Source organism: Myotis nattereri (assembly GCF_964212035.1).
Source record: "Myotis nattereri genome assembly, chromosome: 2".
NCBI classification, from domain to species: Eukaryota; Metazoa; Chordata; class Mammalia; order Chiroptera; family Vespertilionidae; genus Myotis; species Myotis nattereri.
In genome coordinates, this window is record NC_138076.1 from 167435195 (window position 1) to 167461983 (window position 26789).

Sequence of the window (26789 nt, forward strand, 5' to 3'; positions counted from 1 at the left end):
TCCTCCCGGCCGCAGTGAAGCTGCAGTGTCTTCTGAGAGCATAGCTCCTCTAGGCCCTGCAGCATCATGAGGACCCGTGAGACTTCCCAGATCTGTTACTCTGGCCTCTTCCACGCATGAGGTCAGGACCCCCTGTGGTGGTCTTTCCAGTGCCCTGGCCCCTCCCAAGCAAACACCAAGTTCTGGCTGCTTCAAGAACTTCTCACATACCTGACCTCACGGGAATTTGGGCACTGGAACCGTTTCCCTCCCCCTCACGTTCAGAGCATAGGAGTGACTTCTGGTCCAATCTAAAGTTTACTTTTCCATTAGTCAGCCATCAGAGCCAGGACTCCTTTTTCCTCTTTCCCCTTCTTTGTCCTCCTTCCACGGACCATCCTGTCTTTCTGCAAGCACATCTTGCTCAATACAGACTGAATAGTCTGTCGTTGAGGATAGTGTGATCCATAAACCTGGAAAAGAGAGGGTCTCAGATTCAGTCAGGCTAGGCCCGTGTGTGTGTGTGTGTGTGTGTGTGTGTGTGTGTGTGTGTGTGGCGGGGGTCCTTAAACATAGGTCAAGACTATCTCAGGGCAGAATGGGCAGGGGTAGTGATGAGGAAGTAGGACTACTGCCAATGGATAGTGGCTGGAGGGCGGGAGGCAGCAACGGGGAGGATTCCCACAGGAATCCTGTAGACACTTGTCTTGTGCCTGCTCAGAAGTCATATCCACATGGCGAAACAAAGACACAGATAAATCTTTACCTCCTTTGCCACCACTGCCCAAATTTTGGGGCCACTTTCCCTGGTAAGACTCAAAATACCTCTTCTATTCCCTAACTCTGAGTAGAGATGAAACAGTCTCCAAGGATTTGAGTGGAGGGAATAGTCTCCCCACCACATCCCTCCCTGCCTAACCTGGTCATCGGGCTGTTAATGAGGCAGTGGCGAGGGCTCCGGATCCACGGCATGGTGTCTTCTGGGCGCACTCCTGGCTCATTTGACCTCCAGAAGCTGAAGTTCTGAGCATCAGTCAAGGGGACTCTAAAGACTTGATTGGGGACTGAAAGGTTTTGGAAAGCACAAGTTATCCCATTTCTTTTAGTTCTGTACCCCCTTTCGTGGCTCAGGGCAGGACAAGCAACTGGGCCTGACCAGGTGCTGAGAAGTCCTAGGAGGTTGGTCACCACACCCAGCTTTACTTCCGGATTCCAGCATCTCACACCCTTCATGGTCAGTTGAATCAGTTTTGGTTCTTCCTGCTGCTACTAAGCCCGTCTCCTAGAGAGCTTCCCCCACATGCTAAAATAGTGGAAAAGCAAGTGGTCAACCCACTTGGGAAGTATGCAAGATGGGTCCACAGGTTCAAACCCTCGACCCTTCAGTCTGCAGACTGATGCTCTAACCACTGAGCGAGTGGCCAGGGCTTTTTTTTTTTTTAAACGCTTAATCATCCTCATTCCCTTCCTTCCTCTCTGAAATAGTTCCTTTCTTTGTTCATTCCAGGTAATTCTCTGAAATTTAGCAAGTATACTACCTCATGTTTACATACTGCTAATACGTATCATTTATCAAGTACCTGTCATGTCGTAAATGTCAGGTGTTCTTAAACTTTTGAAAGGATGTCAGACCTATTTCGATTTTGGGGGGGTATTTTCACTATTTGAATAAGTCTGATTATACTAGTGTATAAAACAGTGGTTCTCAACCTTGGCTGCACATTAGAATCACCTGGGAGTCTTTTTAAAATCCTGATTTCTGGGCCTCATCCTCCGGAAATTCTGTTTCTTGGTTATGGGGTGGGCCCGCAACATTAGTAACAAAGAGACAGAATTTCTGGAGGATGAAGCCCAGAAATGAGGATTTTAAAAAGATTCCCAGGTGATTCTAATGTGCAGCCAAGGTTGAGAACCACTGGTATAAAATGTTTATATTTTTAAAAATTAGAATTATAGCCTAATAATATGAGTACATAGTCTTTATAATCATTTTTTAAAAATCCCTAATACACCATTGAATAGATGTTACATTTTTTACTTATTTTCTTATTAATTGTAATAAGCTTTTTAAAAGTTTTGCTATTAGAAATAATTCTTAGATAATCCTTCATGCATGTCATTTAAAAAATATTTTTATTGATTTCAGAGAGAGGAAGGAAGAGGGAGAGAGGGGTAGAAACATCAATGATGAGAGAGAACTATTGATCGGCTGCCTCCTGCATGCCCCCTACTGGGTATCAAGCCTGCAACCTCAGCATGTGCCCTGACTGGGAATTGAACTGTGACTTCCTGTTTCATAGTTCGATGCTCAACCATTGAGCCACGCTGGCTGGGCCATGTATGTCATTAAAATATTTTTTTTTCATTGATTTTTAGAGAGAGAGGAAGGGAGAGGGAGAGAGAGAAACATTAATGTGAGAATGTAACATTGTCAGCCACCTCCTGCACACCCCCTACCAGGGATCAAGCCCAAAACCTAGGCATGTGTCCTGACTGGCAATCAAACTGACAATCCTTCAGTGCATGGGACAATGCCCAGCTAACTAAGCTATACCAGCCAGGGCCATGGATGTCATTTTTAGTTTCTGAAAGCTTTATTTTTTAAAATTAGATGTTAATTTTGAGATAATTACAGATTCACATAGTTGGAAGAAATGATACACAGTGATCCTGTATACCCTTTACCCACTGCCCCCCAAGAGTAACATCTTGCAAAACTATCTAGTACAATATCACAGCCATGCTATTAGCGTAGTGGTATAGAACAGCTCCATCACTGCATGAGCCTGGAGTTGCCTTTTATAGCCACACCCTCCACCTCCACACCCCCGACATTGGTAATCAATAATCTTTTCTTCATTTACATAATTTTAAAAAATGTTACATGCTTGCCTGGCTGGTGTGGCTCTGTGGTTGAGCATCAACATGAACCAGGAGGTCATGGTTTGATTCCTGGTCAGGGCACATGACCGGGTTGCTCCCGGATTACAGGCACAATCCCCAGTGTGGGGCGTGCAGGAGGCAGCCAGTCAATGATTCTCTCTCATCATTGATGTTTCTATCTCTTTCTCCCTCTTCCCTCCTCTCTGAAATCAATACAAACATATTTTTAAAAAGAATGTTACCGTGCTGGCTTCCACAGCACATATACTGAAATTGGAACGATACGGAGATTAGCAAGCATGACACGCAAATTTGTGAAGCATTCCATATTTTTAAAAAAGAAAGGAAAAAAGTTTTATACAATCGTTATCATACAGCATGTGCTCTTTCAGGGACTGCCTTTCTTTACATAGCATAATTCCCTGGAGGTTCCTACATGTTATCAAATGTATCAGTAATTTGTCCTAGATGCTTTTTAAAATGTACATCTTCTCTAACTTTCACACAATGCTAGAGTATTGTTTCCATTTCCAGATGATTTGGAGCAGTTAAATGTTTAAAATAATTTTCTCAAGGTTACACAACTTGTTTGGAACTTCAACTCAGTTCGAATTCCAAAGCTAGAGCTTGGTCTACCACTCCTTGGAGGCATAGCATGCAATAATATACAAGTACTTTTCCTAAATTGTCACACTTTTGGTTTGATCCTCATAGCAAGTCTGTAAGATTAGTAGAACAGGTATTTTCTGTTTCTTTTTCTTTTTTCTTTTTTTTAATGAACGAGGAAACAGGTTAATTTAAGAATAAGTGACTACTCAAGTTGAGACATTTAAAAGAGGCAGAACTGGACTGAAACCTGGACCTTCTGCCTTCAGGCCTGATTCAGTTTTTATTTTATCTTGCTCACTCCACCACTCAGGTCTACTTTCTCCTTCATCTTCTCAGTCTCTCCTCTTGGCTCTTTTTATTCCCTGCCCTATAACCATGCCCCACCTCATCCAGGCCATTTTTTAGGAACTCAAGACATAGCCCACCCAGGGGTACTCACATGTCTTTAGCAACACCTTCCGTACAGCTTCATGGTACTTCGTGTGGCTATTCTGGTGCACATAATAATTCCCATCTTTTGAGATAATCGGGGGAAGCTTCGTGGGCACCGGTTCCTTCTGGTCTGAAACGAGAGCAGATTTGACAATTGGGACTATTTGATTCTCTGAGCCTCTACTCTCCATGCCACCCACACACATGGCAGGGATCTCTCCTAGCCACACACGTTTGATTCTCCATTTTTGGCATCTTCAGGAGTCACATCACAATGCCTGTGACAGAGGGGAGGGAGGGAGAATCCGGAGATCAAGAGACCTTCCCCACTTTCTTGCTCCTCCCTGTCTCCTGGGCTTTGAGTGGCCTCCTGCTGAAATCAAGATACAGATATTTAGGGTTAGTGCAGGTGAAAAAAGGCACTTGATCTGGCTAGGCAATCCCTTTTGGGGACTGGTGTATTTGCAGACCTCTAATTGGTCTAAAGGGAAAGTTATGTTTGAGCTGAGTCTTGGAGGGTAAGGAGTTGTCTGTGGGACATGGTAGTATCAGAAAGAACATTTCAGGCAGCAGGACAGCAAGTGTTAAAAGTATTAGAGAGGGCCCAGCTTGCTATTGATCTGGAGCCTGATTCGTGTTGAGTAAAATGGAAAGGACGGGATGGGGCTAGCGGAGAGTAGGGCAGGGTGGGGTAGGGCAGAGTAGTAGAGTGTAGATCTAGTATTCTTATGAGGGCTTGGGACTCCCCTCTGAGGCAAAACCTATATATCGCTAGGCTGAAAAGACCAGATCTTCCTTACCCAGTGTAATGGTCTGGATGTTTGTGTCCTCCAAATTTATACTTTGAAAACTTAATGCCCAAAGTGATGGTATTTGGAGGTGGGGGCTTTGGGAGGTGATTAGGTCATGAGGACAGAGCCTTCATCAGTGGGATTAGTGTCTTTAGAAAAGAGGCCTGAGAGAGTTCCTTCACCCCTTCCACCATGGGAAGACAAAAAGTGAAGTCTGCGACCTGGAAGAGGACCCTCACCCGACCATGCTGGCACCCCGATCTGGCCTTCAGCCTTCAGAACAGTGAGAAATAAATTTCTGTTGTTTACAAGCCACCCAGTCTATAGTATTTTGTTATAGCACCCTGAGCAGAGTAAGACGTGGTTTTCAACCAGTGTGCTGCGGGACACGAGGCACACCGGTGTGCTGCACGAATTTGTAAAACATGCAATACCTGACTATTTAGTCAGGGGCATTGACCTCTTTTCCCTTTTGTCAAATAAAAAAATGACAACAGCCAACACAGCAATAGCCATTTGGTGTGAATGAATCAAAATTATACATATTTTTTTTGGTCAGGTCAGCAAAAAATACATATTTTGGTGTGCCACAGACATTTAGTAGTTTCTGTGTGCCACGAGATGAACAAAGTTGAACATCGCTGGGCTACGATACTTAGCCACTCTTACAGCCAGGGCCTGGGCAGAAAGTTTGGCTAGGACAAATACATCTGTTCCAGATTTTGAATCAAAGATGAGGTTGAAAAGAAGCAGGGGTTAGTAAAGCCTTTTTCTGTTGGTGGGAAGTTGCAGCAGTGAACCTGCTTGTCTGTAGCACAGCGTGCAGGGCCCCGCGTCCTGGGAGCCAGTGGTGCCTGCCCTAGCACCGATTGCAGTAGCTGTGCCTGACCAGGTCTGCAGCATGGTCCGGAACAGTGTTCCTTCCTGGTTACTATCCATCAAGCTTGGTTCTCCGTTCCTTCTACAGCTTTTATGTGCTTCCCAATATTTTTTTCTGCTTTTTAAAATTTAAACTTTTTGAAATTTTTATTTCCAAATATTTTAAAAACTATTTTTTTACTGTGTTGTGTAATTGACATGGTTGTACATATTTTATACAACTTAATGAGTTTGGAGATAAGCACACACCTATGAAACCATCACTAAAATCTATACCATAAACGTTTATATTCCTTCCAGAGATTTCCTCCCACTCTCTTTATTGTTACAAGAACATTTAACAAGATTTACCCTCTTAGCAAACTTTTAGCAATTGAACTACAAGCTTTATGCTGCATCGATCTCCAGGACTTACTCATCTTGTAGAACTGAAACTTGTACCCTTTGACTACTGCCCTCCACCCCAACCCACCCACCCCCAATGCCCTTTCCCCCAGCCTCTGGCAACACCATTCTACTCTCTGCTTCTGAGTTTGATTATTTTAGGTTCCTCATATAAGTGGTATCTTGTAGTATTTGGCCTTCTGTGTCTTCCAGGTTCATCCAGGTGATTGCAAATGGCAGATTTCCACTGTATACATATACTGCATTTTCTTGATCTATTCATGCATTGTGGACATTTATGTTGCTTCCATGTCTTGGGAATTGTGAATAATGTTGCAATGAACATGGAAATGCAGATATCAATTTGAAACCCTGATTTCAATTCCTTTGGTTATATAGCCAGAAATGGAATTGCTGGATCATATGGTAGTTCTCTTTTTAATTGTTGAAGGAACTTACATACTGTTTTCCATAGCGGCCGCACCAATTTGTATTCCCACCAACAGTGCACGGGGGTTCCCTTTTCTCCACATCTTCACCAACACTTAATCTTTCATGTTTGTTTTTTTAAACATGTGAGGTGTTATTTCATTGTGGTTTTATTTTGCATTTCCCTGATGATTAATGATCTTTTAAAATGCCTGTTGGCCATTTGTGTGTCTTCTTTGGAGAAATGTCTTTTCAGTTCCTTTGCCCATTTTTTAATCAGATTTTTTTTTTTTTTGCTAAAGTTATGAGTTTTTTATATTTTTTTGGATTTAACCCTTTATCAAAATATATGGTTTGCAAATATTCTCTCTCATCTGCAGGTTGTTTTTTCATTTCGTTGTTTATATGCCATTCAGAAGTTTTTTAGTTTGATATAATCCCACCAATATTCTTTTTACAAATTCATATTCTGCTTAAATAGGATTTGGCTTACCCTTCTGAATCCTGAGCTGTCAGGAACTGGATGAAAATTGGCCGTTCTCTGTGAAAATTGTTGAGATTGCTGCCTCGCCGCTGGTGGAGGGTGGGGATGCCACTTCCTTTCTGGTTCTTCCCCAGCTGCTGCTTTCCCCCTTCTTCATGGCTTGGCCCCACTCCCTCAACTCTGTCTCTCCTCCCTCCCTTTTGCACTCCTACGGAAGTGCCCTCTAATATTCTCTGAGATAATGACACTGCCAGGGTGGGACACTGTTTGAATCCCCTCCCTCTACAGGTAGTTGGGGACTTGGAAAGGCGGCAGGTATAGAGTTCTGGAAGCCTGGCCTGACCAGGGGGCTGGTCTGTGCTTCGTCACAGGTTACCGCAACGAGAGGGGCTAGTTCCTGGGAGCAGTGTCATTTGAGTTTGGTGGTTTGACTTTGGGAGAGTAGGGAGTGGGAGTAAGCAGATGTAAACTGAAGAGAAAGAGCAGGAGCATATTTCTAGTGGGCCATGGGATCTGGCCTGTAGTAACTGTTGGTCTGGGTGCAGGTGACAGTGGGAGCTCTTTATCTGTCCTAAGGCCTCAGACAGATCGTCCTTAAGGGTACAACCAGATGATATTCTCTATTATCTGTTTCCAAATAGTAGATTCCCAGCTTCTCATATGGATGGTTATAGTGTGCTTGGAGGTGTGCTGGACAATAGCACCCATGTGGATACCTTTTTCCTGAATCAAGCAGCCATTGACGTACTCCTCGCATCAGTTTTTGGCAGGCTGGGAGATATTTTTGGTAACTATAGCTTCTTGAAGCTTCCAGGTTTGGAAGCCACCTGAGGTGAAGAGTGGTGACGGGTAGGTAAGAATCATGCCACAGACTCTGTGAAAGGGCATGTTTTGGGTAGAGGGATGCAACGAGCTCTTTATAAGCAAGCTTCACTGTGGCAAGGTAGTAGACTCCATCATTTTGTTGGTAGGTGGTATAACAGAGGAGGTTTTTCATCCAGTTAATACCATGCTTCATATGGTTTTGGGGGCTAAATAGATATGGAGTACTCTGGACAGTTTCTTCTAGAAATGGGCCACGAAATGGGAGTTACCATAGACCACCTTTAATACCCTGAATGGACTGTGAAGGACTTCTGGGGTGATGCAAAAGTACATGGGTGGATCTTTCACTTATCCAATTTAATATTGCAAATTTCACAATATTATAGGCTTCCCAGGGACAATGGAGTCATTGCAACATTTTTATTTTTTTTTAAATATATTTTATTGATTTTTTTTACAGAGAGGAAGGAAGAGGGATAGAGAGTAAGAAACATCATGAGAGAGAAACATTGATCAACTGCCTCCTGCACACTCCCCACTGGGAAGGTGCCCGCAACCAAGGTACATGGCCTTGACCGGAATCGAACCTGGGACCTTTGAGTCCGCAGGCTGACGCTCTATCCACTGAGCCAAACCGGTTAAGGCTCATTGCAACATTTTTAGTTATCCACTACTTTGCCCATTGCCTCTTGGTTAGTGGGAACTGTGGCTGATTTGCCACAATATTTTCAGGTTGAGAAATTTTTTTTTTTTAAAGAGCTCCCCCACATAGTTTTTAAAAATATGTATATATTTTATTGATTTTTTACAGAGAGGAAGGGAGAGAGATAGTTAGAAACATCGATGAGAGAGAAACATCAATCAGCTGCCTCCTGCACATCTCCCACTGGGGATGTGCCCGCAACCCAGGTACATGCCCTTGACCGGAATCGAACCCGGGACCCTTCAGTCCGCAGGCCGACGCTCTATCCACTGAGCCAAACCGGTTTCGGCAGGTTGAAGAATTTTTAAAATGTGTGTGCCTCAGAGGCTCCCAGAATTCTGATTTCCAGGTTGTGGTACTTGCCTGCCTGTTCCAGATGCTTAGTACACAGTGGTGGTAATATCTAATACTCATTACTTGCAGTTGTCTTAGACTTGGTGTTACTTCTAGCAGAGTAATACCACCCTGACTAGAAAATCATATAAGATCAGCTTGAGAGAAATGTTGTGGTACTTCCTGCACATAACAAATGACTCCTGCTCAGAAGGTAACACCCAATGCTGGGTATTAACTCCTTGAAGTTGGCTGGGGCATTAAGATGGACTGCAATGGGCTGACGTGTGTTTGGAAGGCTATCTTACAATGACTTACTGTCTTCCCTGATACAAGGAAATTGCCAGTGCTTCAGGAGGAAGTGGACAGGAACATGAGCCCAGGGAAACAGACCAATCCACAGGGCACATGTCACAGGTGGTGGGAGTTCCTTTGCATCCATGTCCAAAAATATCTTCCTCAACGTGGTGCGCTTGCTCAGGATCCTGGACAGCGGGGAGGAAGGTGAGCGTGAGGTCACAGAAAGGCTGAGGTAGTGCTGGTTGCAGACGGCTGGCATAAAATGGATCATGTGGATCTTCAGGTACCAACAAAAAGAGCTAATGCTTAGTGACTGTGCTCAGCAGCACTATAAAAGATAGGCACTATCATCTTACTTTACAAACAGGGAAACAGAAGCCCAGAGAAGTTTAGCAATTTCCCCAAGGTCACGTGACTGATGTAGGGAAGAGACATGAGTTTAACCCAAGCAGTTTGGCTCCAGAGCCTATGCTCTTAGCCACCACACCAAACTGACTCCGGAAATAATCTAATCAGAACATCCAGGAAAGACCAAGGACTAAGGGGAAATGTGGACTGAGAGAACTAGCCTCTTTTTAAAAAATATATGTGTTTTTACTGATTTCAGAGAGGAAGGGAGAGGGATACGTTAAAAATCAATGTTGAGAGAGAATAATTGATTGGCTGCCTCTTGCACACCTTCTATTGGGGATTAAACCTGCAACCTGGGCATGTGCCCTGACTGGGAATCGAACCATGACCTCCTGGTTCACAGGTCAACACTCAACCACTGAGCCACACCAGTCAGGCAGAACTATCCTTTTTTTTTTCTTTATTAAGACATATGTGTCCTTAGCCCCCCATTAGCCACCCCCCTGCCCACTCATGCCCTCCCCCCCTAGTGTCTGTGTCCATTGGTGATGCTTATATGCATGCATACAAGTCCTTTGGTTGATCTCTCCCTATTCCCCCCCCACCCTCCTGGCCTTTCCTCTGAGGTTTGATGGTCTGAAATATGCTTCTGTGTCTCTGGATCTGTTTTTGTTTATCAGTTTATGTGTTCACTATATTCCACAAATGAGTGAGATCATGTGATATTTATCTTTCTCCAACTGACTTACTTCACTTAGCATAATGCTCTCCAAGTCCATCCATGCCGTTGCAAATGGTAGGAGTTCCTTCCTTTTTTACAGCAGCGTAGTATTCCATTGTGTAGATATACCACAGTTTTTTAATCCACTCATCTGCTGATGGGCACTTAGGCTGTTTCCAAATCTTAGCTATGGTAGATTGTGCTGCTATGAACATAGGGGTGCACATATCCTTTCTAATTGGTGTTTCTAATTTCTTGGGATATAGTCCTAGAAGTGGGATCACTGGGTCAAATGGAAGTTCCATTTTTAGTTTTTTGAGGACACTCCATACTGTTCTCCACAGTGGCTGCACCAGTCTGCATTCCCACCAGCAGTGCACGAGTATTCCTTTTTCTCTGCATCCTCGCCAGCACTTGTCGTTTGTTGATTTGTTGATGATAGCCATTCTGACAGGTGTGAGATGGTACCTCATTGTCATTTTGATTTTCATCTCTCAGATAATTAGTGACTTTGAACAAGTTTTCATATGTCTCTTGGCCTTCCTTATGTCCTCTTTCAAAAAGTATCTATGTAGCCCTGACCGGTTTGGTTCAGTGGATAGGGCGTCGGCCTGCGGACTGAAGGGTCCTGGGTTCGATTCTGGTCAAGGGCATGTACCTTGGTTGCGGGCACATCCCCAGTGGGGGGTGTGCAGGAGGCGGCTGATCGATGTTTCTCTCTCATCAATGTTTCTGGCTCTCTGTCCCTCTCCCTTTCTCTCTGTAAAAAAATCAATAAAATATATATTTTTTAAAAAGTATCTATGTAGGTCCGTTGCCCATTTTTTTATTGGATTATTTATCTTCCTTTTGCCAAGTTGTACATTCCCTGTAAATGTTGGAGATTAAACCCTTATCAGATATAACATTGGCAAATATGTTTTCCCATGCAGTGGGCTTTCTTGTTGTTTTGTTGATAGCTTTATTTTGCTGTGCAGAAGCTTTTTCTTTTGATGTAGTCCCATTTGTTTATTTGTTTATTTTCTCTTTAGTTTCCATTGCCCTAGGGGCTGTACCGGTGAAGATATTGCTTCGGCATATGTCTGAGATTTTGCTGCCTGTGGCTTCCTCTAAGATTTTTATGGTTTCCCTTCTTACGTTTAAATCCTTTATCCATTTTGAAAGTTGGTGGTCTCGTTTCATTTTTTTGCATGTATCTGTCCAATTTTCCTAACACCATTTATTGAAAAGACTGTCTTGACTCCATTGTATGCTCTTGCCTCCTTTGTCAAATATTAATTGAGCATAGTGGTTTGGGTCTATTTCTGGGTTCTCTATTCTATTCCATTGGTCTATATGTCTGTTCTTGTGCCAGTACCAGGCAGTTTTGAGAACAAGTGGCTTTGTAATACCCCTTGATATCTGGTATTGAGATCCCTCCTACTTTGTTCTTCTTTCTCAGGATTGCTGCAGGTATTCGGGGTCTTTTTTAGTTCCAGATGAATTTTTGGCAAGTGCGTTCTAGGTCTGTGAAATATGCCGTTGGTATTTTAATTGGGATTGCATTGAATCTATAGACAGAACTATCCTTTTGGTGAGCTCCTTTACGTACAGCTCATTGGGAGTCTCGTCGAGGGTGTCTGCTCGAGAGACCCCAGAGCAGCCTTGAGTTGGGTGTGGGACATGATATCATTACCTTGATCCAGAGGCAGAGTCCTGGCTGCCTGAGCTCCACTGAAATGTGGAATATCATTTCCTATGGCCAACATGGGGGAAGATTACTGGAACCTGGCGGTTGCTTTGCAGTGGACTGGATCAGTCTCTGTGGGGGAAGACCACTGGGGAAAGGCTGAGCTTATTGCGAAAAGTGGCTGTCTGCTGCAGCACAGACACCCACCCAGAGGTGCCCATCCCTTAGGCTTTGGATGATTGCAGTTATGAGCAGCTTGAGTATCATCTCCCCTCTAGTTTCAGGCAGAAACTTTGAAAAGCCAGAACTACAGTGCCCTCTGCTGGAGTCTAAGAATGACATGCCAGCTGTTTCCTAGCAGATGAGTCACAGAACGGGCAGCTGGAGGACCAGGAGACCTAGGAGATTGAGAAGAGGACATTCCAGCCAGGGCGGTGAAAACTACCTATTACACCCTCTGGCAGGATCCAGAAAACGATAGTGCAAATAAGATGTGCTCAGTTTTTACCAAAGACTTGGGATTTAGGCTTTCTTTGAAGAGATTCACTTGGAATTGGAAGCAAGAGCAACTCTGAGGACTAGTTAGTGAATTCCTATGGGAGGAGGAATAATAAAGGCAGCGGTAGAGGAAGATGGAGTGAGGTCCTTTGGATGTGCACAGCTTGGATGTCACTGTGTCTGTGGCTAGAGGGCTGTCACTGGAGAGTGGCAGGGAGAGGTCATTGGTCTCTAGACAAGAACAAGCATAATTTCTCTTACCCCCCAACCCCATCAACTTGCCTCTGAAACTTCTGTCAATGAACAGTGAGTGTAGATTTGTGTTATGATAAGGTCTATCTTGACCTAGGGTTTCATATAACAAGGCAAGGGAGTTGTTTCAGCAAAGGGCCAGGTAAGAGCTAATCTGTCTGAAGCTAAGACCAAGACACTCCTGGACCAAGAGAAGTGTCCAGGTAAGAAGCTAAGAGTAGATAGGAGAGCAGGGTTTAAAATGGCGAGAGAAATTCAGCAAAGGAAAGGACAGATATGGGGCCAAGCTCCCCTGGGCAGGACAGAGAAGGGAAAGCTTATGTACAAGAAATTTGGGCATAAGGTGAATGAACTCTGGAAGCTAGGCTGAATTTGCAGGGGTAACCAGTGTTAGGATCAGGAAGAGTGCGTCTGGGAGGGGCAGGAATCCACTGATTGGTAGACATGAGAGTTCTGGTTACTGGTTAGGGGTGCTCTTCTGTGGTAGCTGTAGTCACCAGACTTTCAGGGCCTGGATGAGATATACTTTGAAGCCAGCCAGCATAATTTTCTTTTTAAGGGATCTCATGGTTAAAATACTGCTTCCCGGGTTTATCCTGGCAAGTATGTCTTGAGAAGTAGACAACAAAATTCCAGTCATAAGAAAGATATATATATATTCCACATGTAAATAGGAACTTACATATTATGATTTATAACTTTTCTTCCAATTATCTGTTGTATAGTTTGATGTGCTAGGTCTTAGATGTATTACATACATTATTTTAGTTAATTTCCATAGAAAATCTATAAGAAAGGCATTATTATGTCCATCTATAAGTAAGGAAACTGAAGCACTCTGAATTTACTTACTGTGACTTAGCCTCTGAATCTGAACAACTTTGGGTACCTGATAAAACTGAGTTTCTGAAGTCAAGGATAGACCAAAGTATGCTTCCCACACCCAGTTTCCTCTTTGGTTTTTCTATTTCGGTTCTCTATCAGGGGGAAAGAACAGGAGGCAGGGACTGGCAGAATATTTAGTTACCTAATGTACTGACTCACCTCTATGGGTTTTCATTATGACTACAATAAAGGAAAGCTTGAGTGGGCTTTTTTTAAGTTGAATGTTAATACACTCACACCTACTAAAAGAAAAAAAACACGTATCTTCAAAGAAAAATTGTGAATGACTTAAAAATATCATTATAGTAAGAATGTTAAGAATGAAGAGTGTCGATATTAACAGGTTCATTTTATGGTTGCTGTTAAAGCCCTAGGTAGGGCCAAGTGAGAGTGTGGTTGATTTGAGTACATAGAACAGGTTGAAGTGCGAGCGCTGGTGGACAGAAAAGGATCAAACCACTTGAGTAATTGTATTAACAAGGTGAAATCAGCCAGAGAGTGGGGCCAGAGAATCATTCTGAAGGCAAGCATCCTGCAAGATTATTTGGGTTGTGTAACTAAGGGTGAGTGTAGAATTAGGAACTGTGTGTTCCTTGAATTTATGAATGTAGAAATTGGGGTTAGAAAGATGGGTAAGATAGATGTGGCCTTGCTAGGAGCCAAAGAGAATGCTGTCTTTTATCCATAATTTCCCCACCCTCCTTGTGAATTTCTCAACCCAGTTCTGAAGTAATAGAAAGATATGAGACGTTTCCCATTGTGGTGTTTTTCATTTCTATTGAATGGAATGTTCAGTGGAAGGCTCAATGACATGGTTGAAACCCAATTTCGCAGAGGGTAGCCAACTTGTCTGTCTTTGTGGAAAGGATAGTAAGATCAGAAATATTGTTCTAAGGTCATGGGATGATGGGCAGAGTGCATAGATACTTCAGGTGTGCACAATGAAATAGCATGTCAAGTGGGAGATGAGTTCCAGGCATCTGGCTGGGATGCAGTGAAAGCAGTACATCAAAGTGGGAGGTGGAGGTGCTTTGCTATAGTTTTGGCTTTGAACTGTTTCTAGATTTTGAAATTTGCTCTTATAAAGATGAAACTCTAGCCTCAGTTCTACACATGGCTGGCTCATTCTCATTCTTCAGGGTGTTGCTCAAAGATTACCTCCTTGATCATTCTGTATAAAGTGGGCCTTTCTAAGTTACTCTCCATCACCCCCAAACTCAGTTTCCTGTGAGAGCCAGGCAGATAATGTTTATGAGTAAGCCAAACTGAGTAAGAAACCTGTTCCACCTAAAGGGGCAGCTGCTACTTTGCTCTGCCTGTTTGTGGTCATATGGGAATTTAGGGTCAGTGTGGCCATTTCTAATTTTTTGGGAAGTTAGAAATGTGGACTTTAGGACAAATGCATGCCAAAAAAAAAAAAAAGAAAGAAAAAAAAGGAAACTAGACCACCAACTTACATCATACACAAGAATAAACTCAAAATGAATAAAAGACTTAAATGTAAGTCTGGAAACCATAAAAATCCTAGAAGAAACCATAGGCAGCAAAATCTCAGACATCTCTCATAACAATATGTTTACAGATACATCTCCTGGGGCAAAGGAAACTAAGGAGAAAATAAACAAATGGAACTACATCAAAATAAAAAGCTTCTGCACAGCAAAAGAAACCATGAACAAAATGAAAAGGGAGCCCACTGTATGGGAGAACATATTTGGCAATGATACACCTGATAAAGGGTTAATATCCCCAATATTTAAGGAACTCATACAACTTAACAAAAGGAAGACAAAAAATCCAATTAAAAAATGGGCCAAGGACCTAAATACACACTTCTCCAAGGTGGACATACAGGTGGCCAAGAGACATATGAAAAAATGCTCACACTGATCATCAGAGATATGCAAATTAAAACGACAATCAGGTATTTATTACCTCACACTGTCAGAATGGCTACCATCAACAAATCAACAAATGACAAGTGCTGGTGAGGATGTGGAGAAAAGGGAACCCTAGTACATGCTGGTGGGAATGCAGAGTGGTGCAGCCATTATAAAAAACAGGATGGAGTTTCCTCAAAAAATTAAAAATGGAACTGCCATTTGACCCAGTGATCCCACTTCTAGGAATATATCCTAAGAAACCCCAAACACCAATCAGAAAAAATGTATGCACCCCTATGTTCATAAGCACAATTTACAATAGCTAAGATCTGAAAACCGCCCAAGTGCCCATCAGTAGATGAGTGGATAAAAAAGCTGTGGTACATCTATATCATGAAATATTATGGAGCAATAAAAAAGAAGAATCTCTTACCACTTGAGACAGCATAGAGGGACCTGGAGACTATCACGCTAAGTGAAATAAGTCAGTCAGAGAAAGACAAGTATCACATGATCTCATTCATATGTGGAATTTAATTAACAAAATAAACTGATGAACAGAGAAGATTCAGAGACAAGGAAGCATAGAACAGAGTACGGAATCTCAGAGGGAGGTGGGGGAGGGTGGGTGGGTGGGAGGTAATCAGCCAAAGACTTCGTATGTATATGTACATAACCTGGAACACGGACAATTAGGTGGGCGGGGGACCAGGCCGGGCTAGAGGGGGTTATTGGGGGGGGGGGGGAAGGACACATATGTAATACTTTCAACAATAAAGATTTAAACAGTTAAAAAAAAGTGGGATTTACATAACCTCTCCTGATTTTTTTTTTTTTAAACTGTGCTATCCTTTTAATTTCTGTTTCCTTCTTGGTTGCTACTTTGGTAATAAGTAGGTCCCCACCTCTCAAGAATATTGCCTCTGAACAGGCTGAGTCAGAGACAGTGTGAACACAGGCCCCAAACGAGGGCTTTTCGAATAACAAGAACAGTAAAAGCAGCTTCTTTTTAGAAAAGGTCTGTGAGTCGGAGGGTCCAAAGCTCCACTCTCTAAAAAGAAAACCTCGAGCTCAATATAAAAATGGAAACCAAAATGTATCAGAAATGAAGCCTAGTACCTCATATACTCAAGGTCAAGATGGTTTTTGAGAAATAAATATCTGATTATCTGACCTCTTGTATTAGGAATGGCCCCATTCCAGCATTTTTAAAGGCAGATGTTTTTGTTTCTATTTCATTTCCCAAACGGGTATAAAATCTACTAAAAGGGAGATAATGAATCAGAATAAATCAGCTCACTCATAAGAAACACTCCTAGATGATGATTTTTGGTTGCTGAGGGTATTCAGCACATTATTTCAAAGTGGCAAACTTAGAGGTAATCTCAGAGGAGAATTCGAAAGCAGCAGCCACAGTCACTGGTAGAGTTATGTGAGATACACAGACATTTAACCCCATGTTTTTCAGTGTATATGTCAAGGTGCCAAAACCCCTGATCATCAAAATACGTTATTTTGTACATTGCAGTGCACAGAACAATCGAGGGAAAGACTTCCTTGGAGAGTAACTGAAAGGCATTTGCAAAAGGTTCATAGCACTCTGAGGTGGAAGGCCTGGAGCCAGTGCTGCAGCATGGCCTTCATAGCTTGGCCCCTTTGTTTCTTTGGTTGTGGTGGCCTCAGTGGGAGCTGCCTTTTCTAAAGGTTCTGCTGGCTTCTTCTCCTCCTCCTCCTCCTCCTCCTCCTCCTCCTCCTCCTCCTCCTCATCCTCATCTTGGGGATAGAGCTCCGGGTACTTCTGCATGCATTCCTGCCTGGCCTGGAACTGGTCTACACAGTCTGATCCCTTGAGATCCTCTGTGCTATAGTGGAAGCAGGAAAAGGCTGACTTGAACTGTTCCCCACAAGGGCCACTAGCCATTCCCCCAAGGTATGTGCAGTTTCACCTAATGTCTCCATTCGGCAGGATCAATCCATGCTTCTCGTATGGATCACTGAGATCGTATTTTTCCATTGATTTTTAGAGTGGAAGAGAGAGGGAAAGACAGAGAGAAATATCGATGTGAGATAAACACATCGATTATAATCTGTGAATATATTATACTTAATTATTTTCTGTGTTAATCATGCCGTATTTCCCATGCCTAACATGTGCCTGGCACAATCAGTTCCCAATAAGTAAATATCTGATGTTGGATGAGAAGGGGAATCTGGGTTGGTGCCTTATTTACAAGCGTTTGTATATTCTAAATATTATATATTTGAATTATACATATGAAAATATGTTTATATACATGTGTTTATATATACACACATATCTATATATAACAAATATTTCTCTCAATCTCTTACCTTTTAACTTTATTAGGCTTCTGGGCTGTATGTTCTAAAGGAATATTTTTCTACAACCACTCTAAGATTGTAAAAATAGGTTTTGTTTTATATATTCAGCTATTTAATCCACCTAGATTTCTGTGTATGATATGAGGTGGTAGGTCTTTATTATGTTAAGGAATATCCTTTTATTTTTAATTTACTGTGTTTTTTTAAAACATCAAATGCCTTTTTTTATATATGTCTTTTTAAAAAATTTAAATTCTTTATTGTTTAAAGTATTAGATAAGTCTCCTTCCTCCTCTCCCCCCCCCCTCCCCCCCCCCTCCCCCCCCCCCCCCCCGCTCCCATTGACCTCTCTCCGGCCACTCCCATCCCCCAGGACACGCCCTACTACTGTCTGTGTCCACTGGTTATGCTCATATGCATGCATACAAGTCCTTTGGTTGATCTCTTACCCCACCCCCCAACCTTCCCTCGTAGGTTGGACGGTCTGTTTGATGCTTCTATGTCTCTGGCTGTGTTTTTGTCCATCAGTTTATGTTGTTCATTATATTCCACAAATGAGTGAGATCATGTGATATTTATCTTTCTCTGTCAAATGACTTTTTAATTTCTAGTGAGACAGTTATCTATAACTTTAATATATATATACACATACACACACACACACACACACACACACACACTAGAGGCCCGGTGCACAAAAATTTGTGCACTCAGCTGGGGGGGGGGGGTGTCTCTCAGCCCGGCCTCTCGCAGTCTGGGATCCCTCAGGGGATGACCACCTGCTGGCTTAGGCCCGCTCCCTGGGGGATTGGGCCTAAGATAGCAATCAGACATCCCTCTGGTAGCCCGGCAGCCCTCGGGGGATGTCCATTTGCCAGTGGGGAGCAGGCGTAAACTGCAGTTGGACATCCTTAGCGCTGCTGAGGAGGCAGGAGAGGCTCCCACCACCACTGCTGTACTGGCAGCCATCAGCCTGGCTTGTGGCTGAGCAGAGCTCTTACCATGTGAGAGCACCCTGACCACCAGAGACAGCTCCTGCATTGAGCATCTGCCCCCTGGTGGTCAGTGTGTGTCATAGTGACCAGTCATTCCCAGTCCTTCTGCTGTTAGGGTCAGTTTGCATATTACCCTTTTACTATAAGGATAGAGGCCTGGTGCATGGGTGGGGGCTGGCTGGTTTGCCCTGAAGGGTGTCCCGGATCAGGGTGGGGTCCCCACTAGGGTGCCTGGCCAACCTGGATGAGGGGCTGAGGGCTGTTTTCAGGCTGGTGGGTGACTGAAGCTCCCAGCCTCTTTTTTTTTTCTTTTTGTTTTATTCTGGGATTTATTTACCTTTTATAGCTGTCACTGGAGCTGAGAGCCCACTCCAGCTCTGAGGCCGTTGCCGGCTAAAAGCAGGTATCTGGGTTTGTTTAGCTTCTATAATTGAAACTCTGTTACCATCACTGGCCGCTCTAAGCTCTGAGGCCCTGCTGGCTGAAAGCAGGTACCTGGGGATTGTTTAGCTTCTATAATTGCAACATTGTTGCATCCAGAGCTCAGAGCTCAGAGCTTAGTGCGGCAGGCAGGAAACCTTGGCTTCCTCCATCAGTGGAGCAAGTAAGCCTCCTGTTCGCTTCAGCTGCCTGGCTGCCGGCCGCCATCTTGGTTGGCAGTTAATTTGCATATCCTGCTGATTAGCCAATGGGAAGGGTAGCGAAGTTACGGTTAATTACCATGTTTCTCTATTATTAGATAGGATTATTGATTTTAGAGAGGAAGGGAGAGATAGAAACATCAATGATGAGAATCATTGATTGACCTGCACGCCGCCTACTGGGGATCGAGCCCGCAACCAGGGCATGTGCCCTTGACCAGAATCAAACCTGGCACCTTTCAGTCCTCAGGCCAACGCTCTATCCACTGAGCCAAACCAGCTAGGGCTATCACTTTTAAATTTGAGATATAGATGTGAAGTATTATATCAATTTATCCTCTAACATTAAGTCATCATTGTATTTTGGAATAAGCCTACTTAATGGTAGATGATTGTCTTTAATATATTCAACATTTTCTTTTACTTTTTAATTACAGTCAATATTATATGTTTCAGGTGTACAGCAAGTGGTTAGACATTTATATAATTTACAAAGTTATCCCCTTGATAAGTCTAGTACCCCCTTGACACCATACATAGTTATAATACTAGAGGCCCGGTGCACGAGATTCGTGCACTGGGGTGGGTCCCTCAGCCTGGCCTGCGCCCTCTCGCAGTCCGGGACCCCTCAGAGAATGTCCACCTGCTGGGGGGGATTGGGCCTGAGCTGGCAGTCAGACATCCCTCTCCCAGTCGGGGCTCTCACAGCCCGGGACCCCTCGCTCCTTATCACCCGCCCAGCTTCTGGCTGAGTGGCACTCCCCCTGTGGGAGTGCACTGACCACCAGGGGAGCAGCTCCTGCGTTGAGCATCTGACCCCTGGTGGTCAGTGTGCGTAATAGCAACTGGTCATTCTGCTGTTCAGTCAATTTGCTTATTATGCTTTTATTATATAGGATTATTGATTATATACCCTAGGCTGTGTTTTACCAATTTGTAGTTCTTAATCCCTTCACCTTTTCAACCAGTCCCCCAATCCCCCTCCCACCTGGCAACCATCAGTTTGTTCTCTGAATCTATGAGTTTGTTTCTGTTTTGTTTTTTAGATTCCACATATAAGTAAAATGATATGGTATTTGTCTTTCTTTGACTTATTTTACTCAGCATAATACCTTTTAGGACTATCCATGTTGCCACAAATGGTAAGATTTCATTCTGTTTTATGACAAATGTGTATATATATATATATATATATATATGTATACATATATATATGCACATCTTTTTTACCCAATCATCTATCAATAAACACTTGTGTTTTTAAATCTATTCACCTTATATCTTTTTATTGAAGCACTTAATCCATTTACATTTAAAGTTATTATTGAGCCTGACTGGCGTGGCTCAGTGGTTGAGCATCTGCCTATGAACCAGGAGGTCAGCGTTTGATTTTCGGTCAGGGCACGTGTTTGGGTTTTGGGCTTCTGGGGCCGTGCAAGAGGGAGCTGATCAATGATTCTCTCTCGTCATTGATATTTCTCTCCCTCTCCCTTCCTCTATGAAATCGATAAAAATATTTTTAAAATAAAAGTAATTATTGGTAGGTATGTAGTTATTGCCATTTTATTATTTTTTCTTCCTCCCCCTCTTCCTCCTCCTGTTCCTTTAATATTTCTGTTAAGCCCTGGCCCATGTTGCTCAATGGTTGGAGCATTGGCCCCAACACCAAAGGGTCTCAGGTTGGAATCTGGTCAGGGTCACATGCCTGGGTTCAGGTTTCATCCCCACTCCGGCTTGTGTGGGAGGCAACCAATCGATGTGTTTCTCTCACAGTGATGTTTCTCTCTTTCTCTTTCTTCCTAAAAGCAATATTTAAAAAATAAATTGCATCTGGAAAGGGACCTCACATAGAATCTCCAGAGAAGCAATTATATAGTTCTTCCCTAAAGAAATTGAAGAGTCCAGACAAAAGCACTGAAAAAAGCCACAATGGACAACCCCCCAACTCCCAGGCTTCTGATTAGCTTTTTAGTTGCTTACTCTTAAATTATAATGCAGAGCCAAGGATCCATCCCCAGTTATTTAATGTCAGTCATTGATAAGAAAAAGAGAGACCAGAATAAACTCAGAGGAAAAAGTACCCAGAAGAAAAAGAGCTAATGCAGGGAACAGAACAGAACTTCAAATAATGTATAATAGCTGTGAAGAAAGGAGAGAGGATATACAAAGGGAAAACCAGAGGACCAAAAATTGCCATTGGAAATAAGATAGTAACCAAAACAAAATGTTCTGATATAAAGGTGTGGTGGTTTTCACATATATCCACAATTTGACATTCCTTCGTTCAAGTAGAGCTTATTTCCTAAATCCAGTGTGGACTGGATTTAGTGATTTTCTTCTAACAAATAGAAAAAAGTGGAAGTGACACTGGAGAGTCTAGGTCATAAAAGGGTACTGTGGCTTCCTTCTCCCTCTCTCTCTCACAGATCACCTGCTCTGAGGAAAAACTCAGAGCATGTGAGAACACTCGGGCAGTTTATGGAGAGGCTCATGTGGTGAGAAACTGAGTTATTGTCAATAGTCAGAGAGGACCTAAGGCCTTCAGCCACCAGATGACTGCAGCTCCTGCTGACCAGCCTGCCCACAACCACACTGAAGAAAAATCCAGAGCCACATCTAGCTAAGCAGTTCCTGGATTCCTGATTCACAGAGACTGTGAGGTAATAAATGTTTGTTGTTTTAAGCCTCTATGTTTTAGGGTAATTTGTTACACAGCAATAGACAATTAATATGGAAGGTTGGAAGATAGATTTGAAATATCTCCCAAAGAGTAAAAATTTAAAAACAAAGAAAATATAAAGAAAGATGAATAATAAGTTAAAGGATCAGTTCAGGAAGTTTTATAGCTGACAAATGGAATTTCCAAAAAGAGAGATAATAGAAACTCCTATATAATAAAGAGGCAATATGCAAATTAACCATCACACCCTCACAAGATGGCTGCCTACGACCAGGCCAGCAGGGGGGTTAGTGAGGGACGACCAAACAACTGAACAAGTAGGCTGCGTGGGGCAACCAGGCCTGCGGGGGGGCCGTGAGGGGTGACCAGGCCGGCAGGGGGGGCAGTTGGGGGCAACCGGGCTGGCAGGGGGGGCAGTTAGGGGCAACCAGGCCAGCAGGGGGGTGCAGTTGGGGGTGAACAGGCCAGCAGGGGGGGAAGTTGGGGGCGATTAGGCTGGAGGGGGGGCAGTAAGCAGTGAGGAGCAACTAGGCCAGCAGGGGGGGAGGGCAGTTAGGGGCGACCAGGCCGACAGGGAGGGAGTTGGGGGTGATTAGGCTGGCAGGGGGGGCAGTGAGGGGCGACTAGGCCAACAGAGGGGGAAGTTAGGGGTGACCAGGCAGGCAGACACCTGAGGGATTAGGAGCCAGCAGTCCAGGATTGTGAGAGGGATGTCCGACTGCCGGTTTAGGCCCAATCCCCCAAGGGGTCCTGGATTAGAGAGGGTGTAGGCTGAGCTGAGGGACCCCCCCCATGCACGAATTTTGTGCACTGTGCCTCTAGTAAGTTAATAAAAATAAATAAAAGAAAAATTCTCAGAAATGAAGGGCACAAATTTCCAGATTGAGAAAGCTCATGGATTATCTACCATAATGAATAAAAAAAGACCTACAGCAAGTTCCATCGTTATGAAATTTCAGAAAACTAGGAAACAAAAAGAAAATTAAAAGCTTCCAGAGAGCCCAGCCAGCGTGACTCAGGGGTTGAGTGTTGACCTATGAACCAAGGGGTCACAGTTCAATTCTGGTCAGGGCACATGCCTGGATTGTGGGCTCCATCCCCAGTTTGGGGAGTGCAGAAGGCAACTGATCAATATTTCTCTCTCATCATTGATGTTTCTATCTCCCTTTCCCTCTCCCTTCCTTTCTGAAATCAATAAAAATATATATTTTAAAACGCTTCCAGAGAGACATAAGTCACACAAAAGAATCCAACTGGAAGCTAGAAGGCAATCAAGACAGACCTTCTAAATTCTCAGAAAATGATATTCAACCCAGAGTTCCATGTCCAGAAAACTGACAGTAAAGTGTGAGGGTAGTATAAAACCATTCTGGACTCAAAAATATGCCTCCTACACATTTTTTTCTTGTTTTTTAAAAAATCTTTCAAGCTTTTATTTTTAAGGGCAGTGATCCAAGGTAGATTTAGATCTTGTTGAAAGCAGCCATGCCCATGGACTGCACATAGTCCTCAAAAGCAGTGATTCACTCCTCCAGCATGTCTGTTCCAACTTTATCATCTACTACTACACACTATATTTGAATTTTTAAAATTCAATACCCACTGGAACCAGTTTAGAAGAGTCCCAGACCAAGCTATCTGCTGGAAAGCTTCTGACACATTCCTCTAATTTTGCCTTATCTGTCTCATCATCCCAAGGTTTCACATCTAATAAGATGGAAGACTTGGCAATAAGTGCAGGGTTTTTTTGGATTTCTTTGATTCATACTGTGCAAGGTGTTCTTCTCTTCGCTTCTTCACTTCTTTGCTTTCCTCCTCATCAGATCCAAAGAGATCAATGTCACCATCATCTTTACTATTTGTAGCTCCAGTTCCTGTGGCGTTTTCCACATTAGCAGGGCCATACTTGCCCAAAGCTTTCTTCACTCCTGGCAGGCTGATCTTTCCTTTTCGTAATATTTGATGAGATATCCTCCTACACCTACCATGTCAAACTCGTGGCCCTCGGGCTGCATGCAGCCCACAAAGAATATATATTTTTAAATATATTTTATTGATTTTTTACAGAGAGGAAGGGAGAGGGATAGAGAGTTAGAAACATCGATGAGAGAGAAACATCCATCAGCTGCCTCCTCACACCCGCTGCTGGGGATGTGCCCGCAACCAAGGTACATGCCCTTGACCAGAATTGAACCTAGGACCTTTCAGTCTGCAGACCGATGCTCTATCCACTGAGCCAAACTGGTTAGGGCCACAAAGAATATTTTTGCGGCCCAACCAATATAACGGTATGTAAGAAACGTTTTAACAAAAATTTCGTAAGTTAATTTTTACAATATCCTGTTATACATAATTATTAATAACAAACTACATTTGCTAATTACTGATTACTATAATCATGTTGCATTCATTTCCCTTACGCGCCTTACACACAGGTGCACCATTTCTCTCCACTAATACTAGCAGCGAATATTTTAGCAGCCGACTGCCATGTCATTAGTCTTGTACTAACTTGTTTGGTGTGCACAACAGGAAATATTTTGCTTTTGGAGAACAAGAAAAATAGGTTTATTTGCATTACGCTTATTAATTTGTGCAGTTATTCTAGTGTCTGGTAAATTGATGTTCAAGAAAAAATATTTTCATTAAAATGTTCTATTTTGTTAACAATTACTCATTTATTTTAGCCCTTTGTATTCAGCATGTCTCTATCGAAATAAACCTACGTTTCTATGAAAATTGAAGCTTTTGGTTTTTTTGTGGCCCACATAAACTTAAACCTTGTTTATTTGGCCCATGTTAGTCTTTGAGTTTGACATGCTTGTCCTACACATTCTTAGAAAGCTAATTGAGGATATATACCAGGAAAGAAAGGGAATAAACCAAGAAAGAAAACATGGGTTCTAGGAAATAGGGAATAAATCCCTAGAGGCAAAAGCAAGCTTTAGAACAAGAGCTATGCACCAGGCTTAAAGAGTGATCAGTCTAGACTGGAGTGGGAGAGAGGCAGTTTGGGAAAAAAATAGAGTTGATAGATTATCTGTTGTGTTTTGAGTGACCGGAAAAAGTATCACTGGGCATTTGACAGAGCCATTGAAATACTTTTTTGGGAAAAGTAAAAACAGTTACATGGAGAACCAAGCAAATGAAAAAAATAGTAATGATTCTTCATTCTAGGAATAAATAAAAAGTTGACATTATGTGGCTCAGTAATGAACAATTTTTACATACTTGTAAGACCGAAAGACCGAAATCAATAGATTTAAACTTGTGTTAAGCGTTCTATTGCTGTATCACAAACGACCACGAAATTAGTGGTTTAAAACAACATCCGTTTATTATCTCACAGTTTTATAAGTTGGAAGTCTGGGCAGGCTTGACTGGGTTCTGTGCTTAGTTAGTCTCACAAGTCTGAAATCAAGGTGTTGGCTGGGGTAGGGTCTTATATGGAGATTCTAAAGAAGAGTGCATTTTCAGGCTCATTCAGATTGTTGGCAGAAATCAGTTTTTGGAGTTGTAGGACTGAGACCTTGCTAGCTGTCAGCCAGGCTACTCTCAGCTTCTAAATGCCACCCACATTTCTTGGCATGTGGCCCCCTCCATGTTCAAAGCCAGCAATGATGTGCCAAATCCTACTCATGCTTCCAATCTCTGAATTCCTCTTTTGCTGCTAGCTGGGAAAAACACTATGCTTTTTAAGGGTGTGTGTGATTAAATTAGGCTCACTCAGATAATCTCCCTTTCTCCATGTTTGGATAACAGCGTGTTATCCAAACTCAGATATTGCACCCAAACTCAAAGGGAAGGGAATTATACAAGGGGAGTTTCATTGCAGGCCATTCTTAAAATTTTGCCTACCACAAACCTAAGACTGACATAACTACACTGGACAAACTAGGGTGGGAAAGCGGAAGAGCAGGGTATGGTATAAGAAAGCTAAATTCTCGCCCCGCTGGTATGGCTTAGTGGTTGAGCGTCAGCCTATGAACCAGGAGATCATGGTTCAATTCTGAGTCAGGGCACAGGCCTGCATTGTGGGCTCGATCGGGTTGTGGGCTTGATCCTCAGTTTGGTGTGCAGGAGGCAGCAGATTAATGATTCTCTCTCATCATTAATGTTTTTCTTTCTCCCTCTCCCTTCCTCTCTGAAATTAACAAAAATATATTTTAAAAAAGAAAGCTAAATTCTCAACTGTCTTAAATAGGAAGGCAACATATAATAACCACAAATGGATAAATCAATACATGCATGTAAACTTTTTCTTTAGAAGTAGAAAGGTAACAAAAGAAACAATAGTTGAAAATGATTATCTCTGAAGAGTGGAGCTGAGAAGGCTAGGGCAGGAAACTCTTATTTTTCATTATAAGCCTTTTTTAGCACTATTCTTCATATTTAATACTTTGAAAAAAAAGTAAATAACTTTTAGATATTTCTGTTGATTAGACATGAGGGGGACAACTAAAGATTTGAGAAAATCATTAAAAAATAAGTTTGCTTTGCAAATCCACTTTCTTTTATTATTTTCTAAATTTTTATTTTAGACAGAGGAAGGGAGAGAGAAACATCAATTTGTTGTGCCACTTATTTGTGTATTCATTGGTTGCTTCTTGTATGTACCTGACTGGGATCAAACCCGCAACCTTGGCATATCTGGTCAATTCTCTAACCAATGGAGCTACTTGGTCAGCTACACTTTTGAATCCACTTTAAATAAACCCAAATGGGAATTGTAGATGATGCATTAAAGGGGAAAAATCATCAACAGACACATTTTCTTCTTCTTTTTTTTTTTTTAACATTTAGATAGAGAATCACTTACTTTTTTATTATTATAAATGTA

At 42.6% G+C, this 26789-nt stretch overlaps 1 protein-coding gene and 1 pseudogene across 2 annotated transcripts in view; both read right to left on the minus strand.

The window, feature by feature from the left end:
* Positions 1-309: 309 nt before the first annotated feature.
* Positions 310-26789, minus strand: part of SPMIP11 (sperm microtubule inner protein 11) — a gene marked incomplete at its 5' end in the record, with an annotated part of 31582 nt that continues 5102 nt past the window's right edge. The window contains 3 exons of the mRNA XM_081084767.1: positions 310-452; positions 899-1043; positions 3911-4033. Of these exons, the coding sequence (XP_080940893.1) occupies positions 404-452; positions 899-1043; positions 3911-4033 (317 nt within the window). The 3' untranslated portion in view covers positions 310-403. The remainder of the gene's footprint in view (positions 453-898; positions 1044-3910; positions 4034-26789) is intronic.
* Positions 23413-23964, minus strand: LOC308512286 (elongation factor 1-beta-like; annotated as a pseudogene). The gene has a single exon. The product of its transcript is annotated as an elongation factor 1-beta-like (transcript).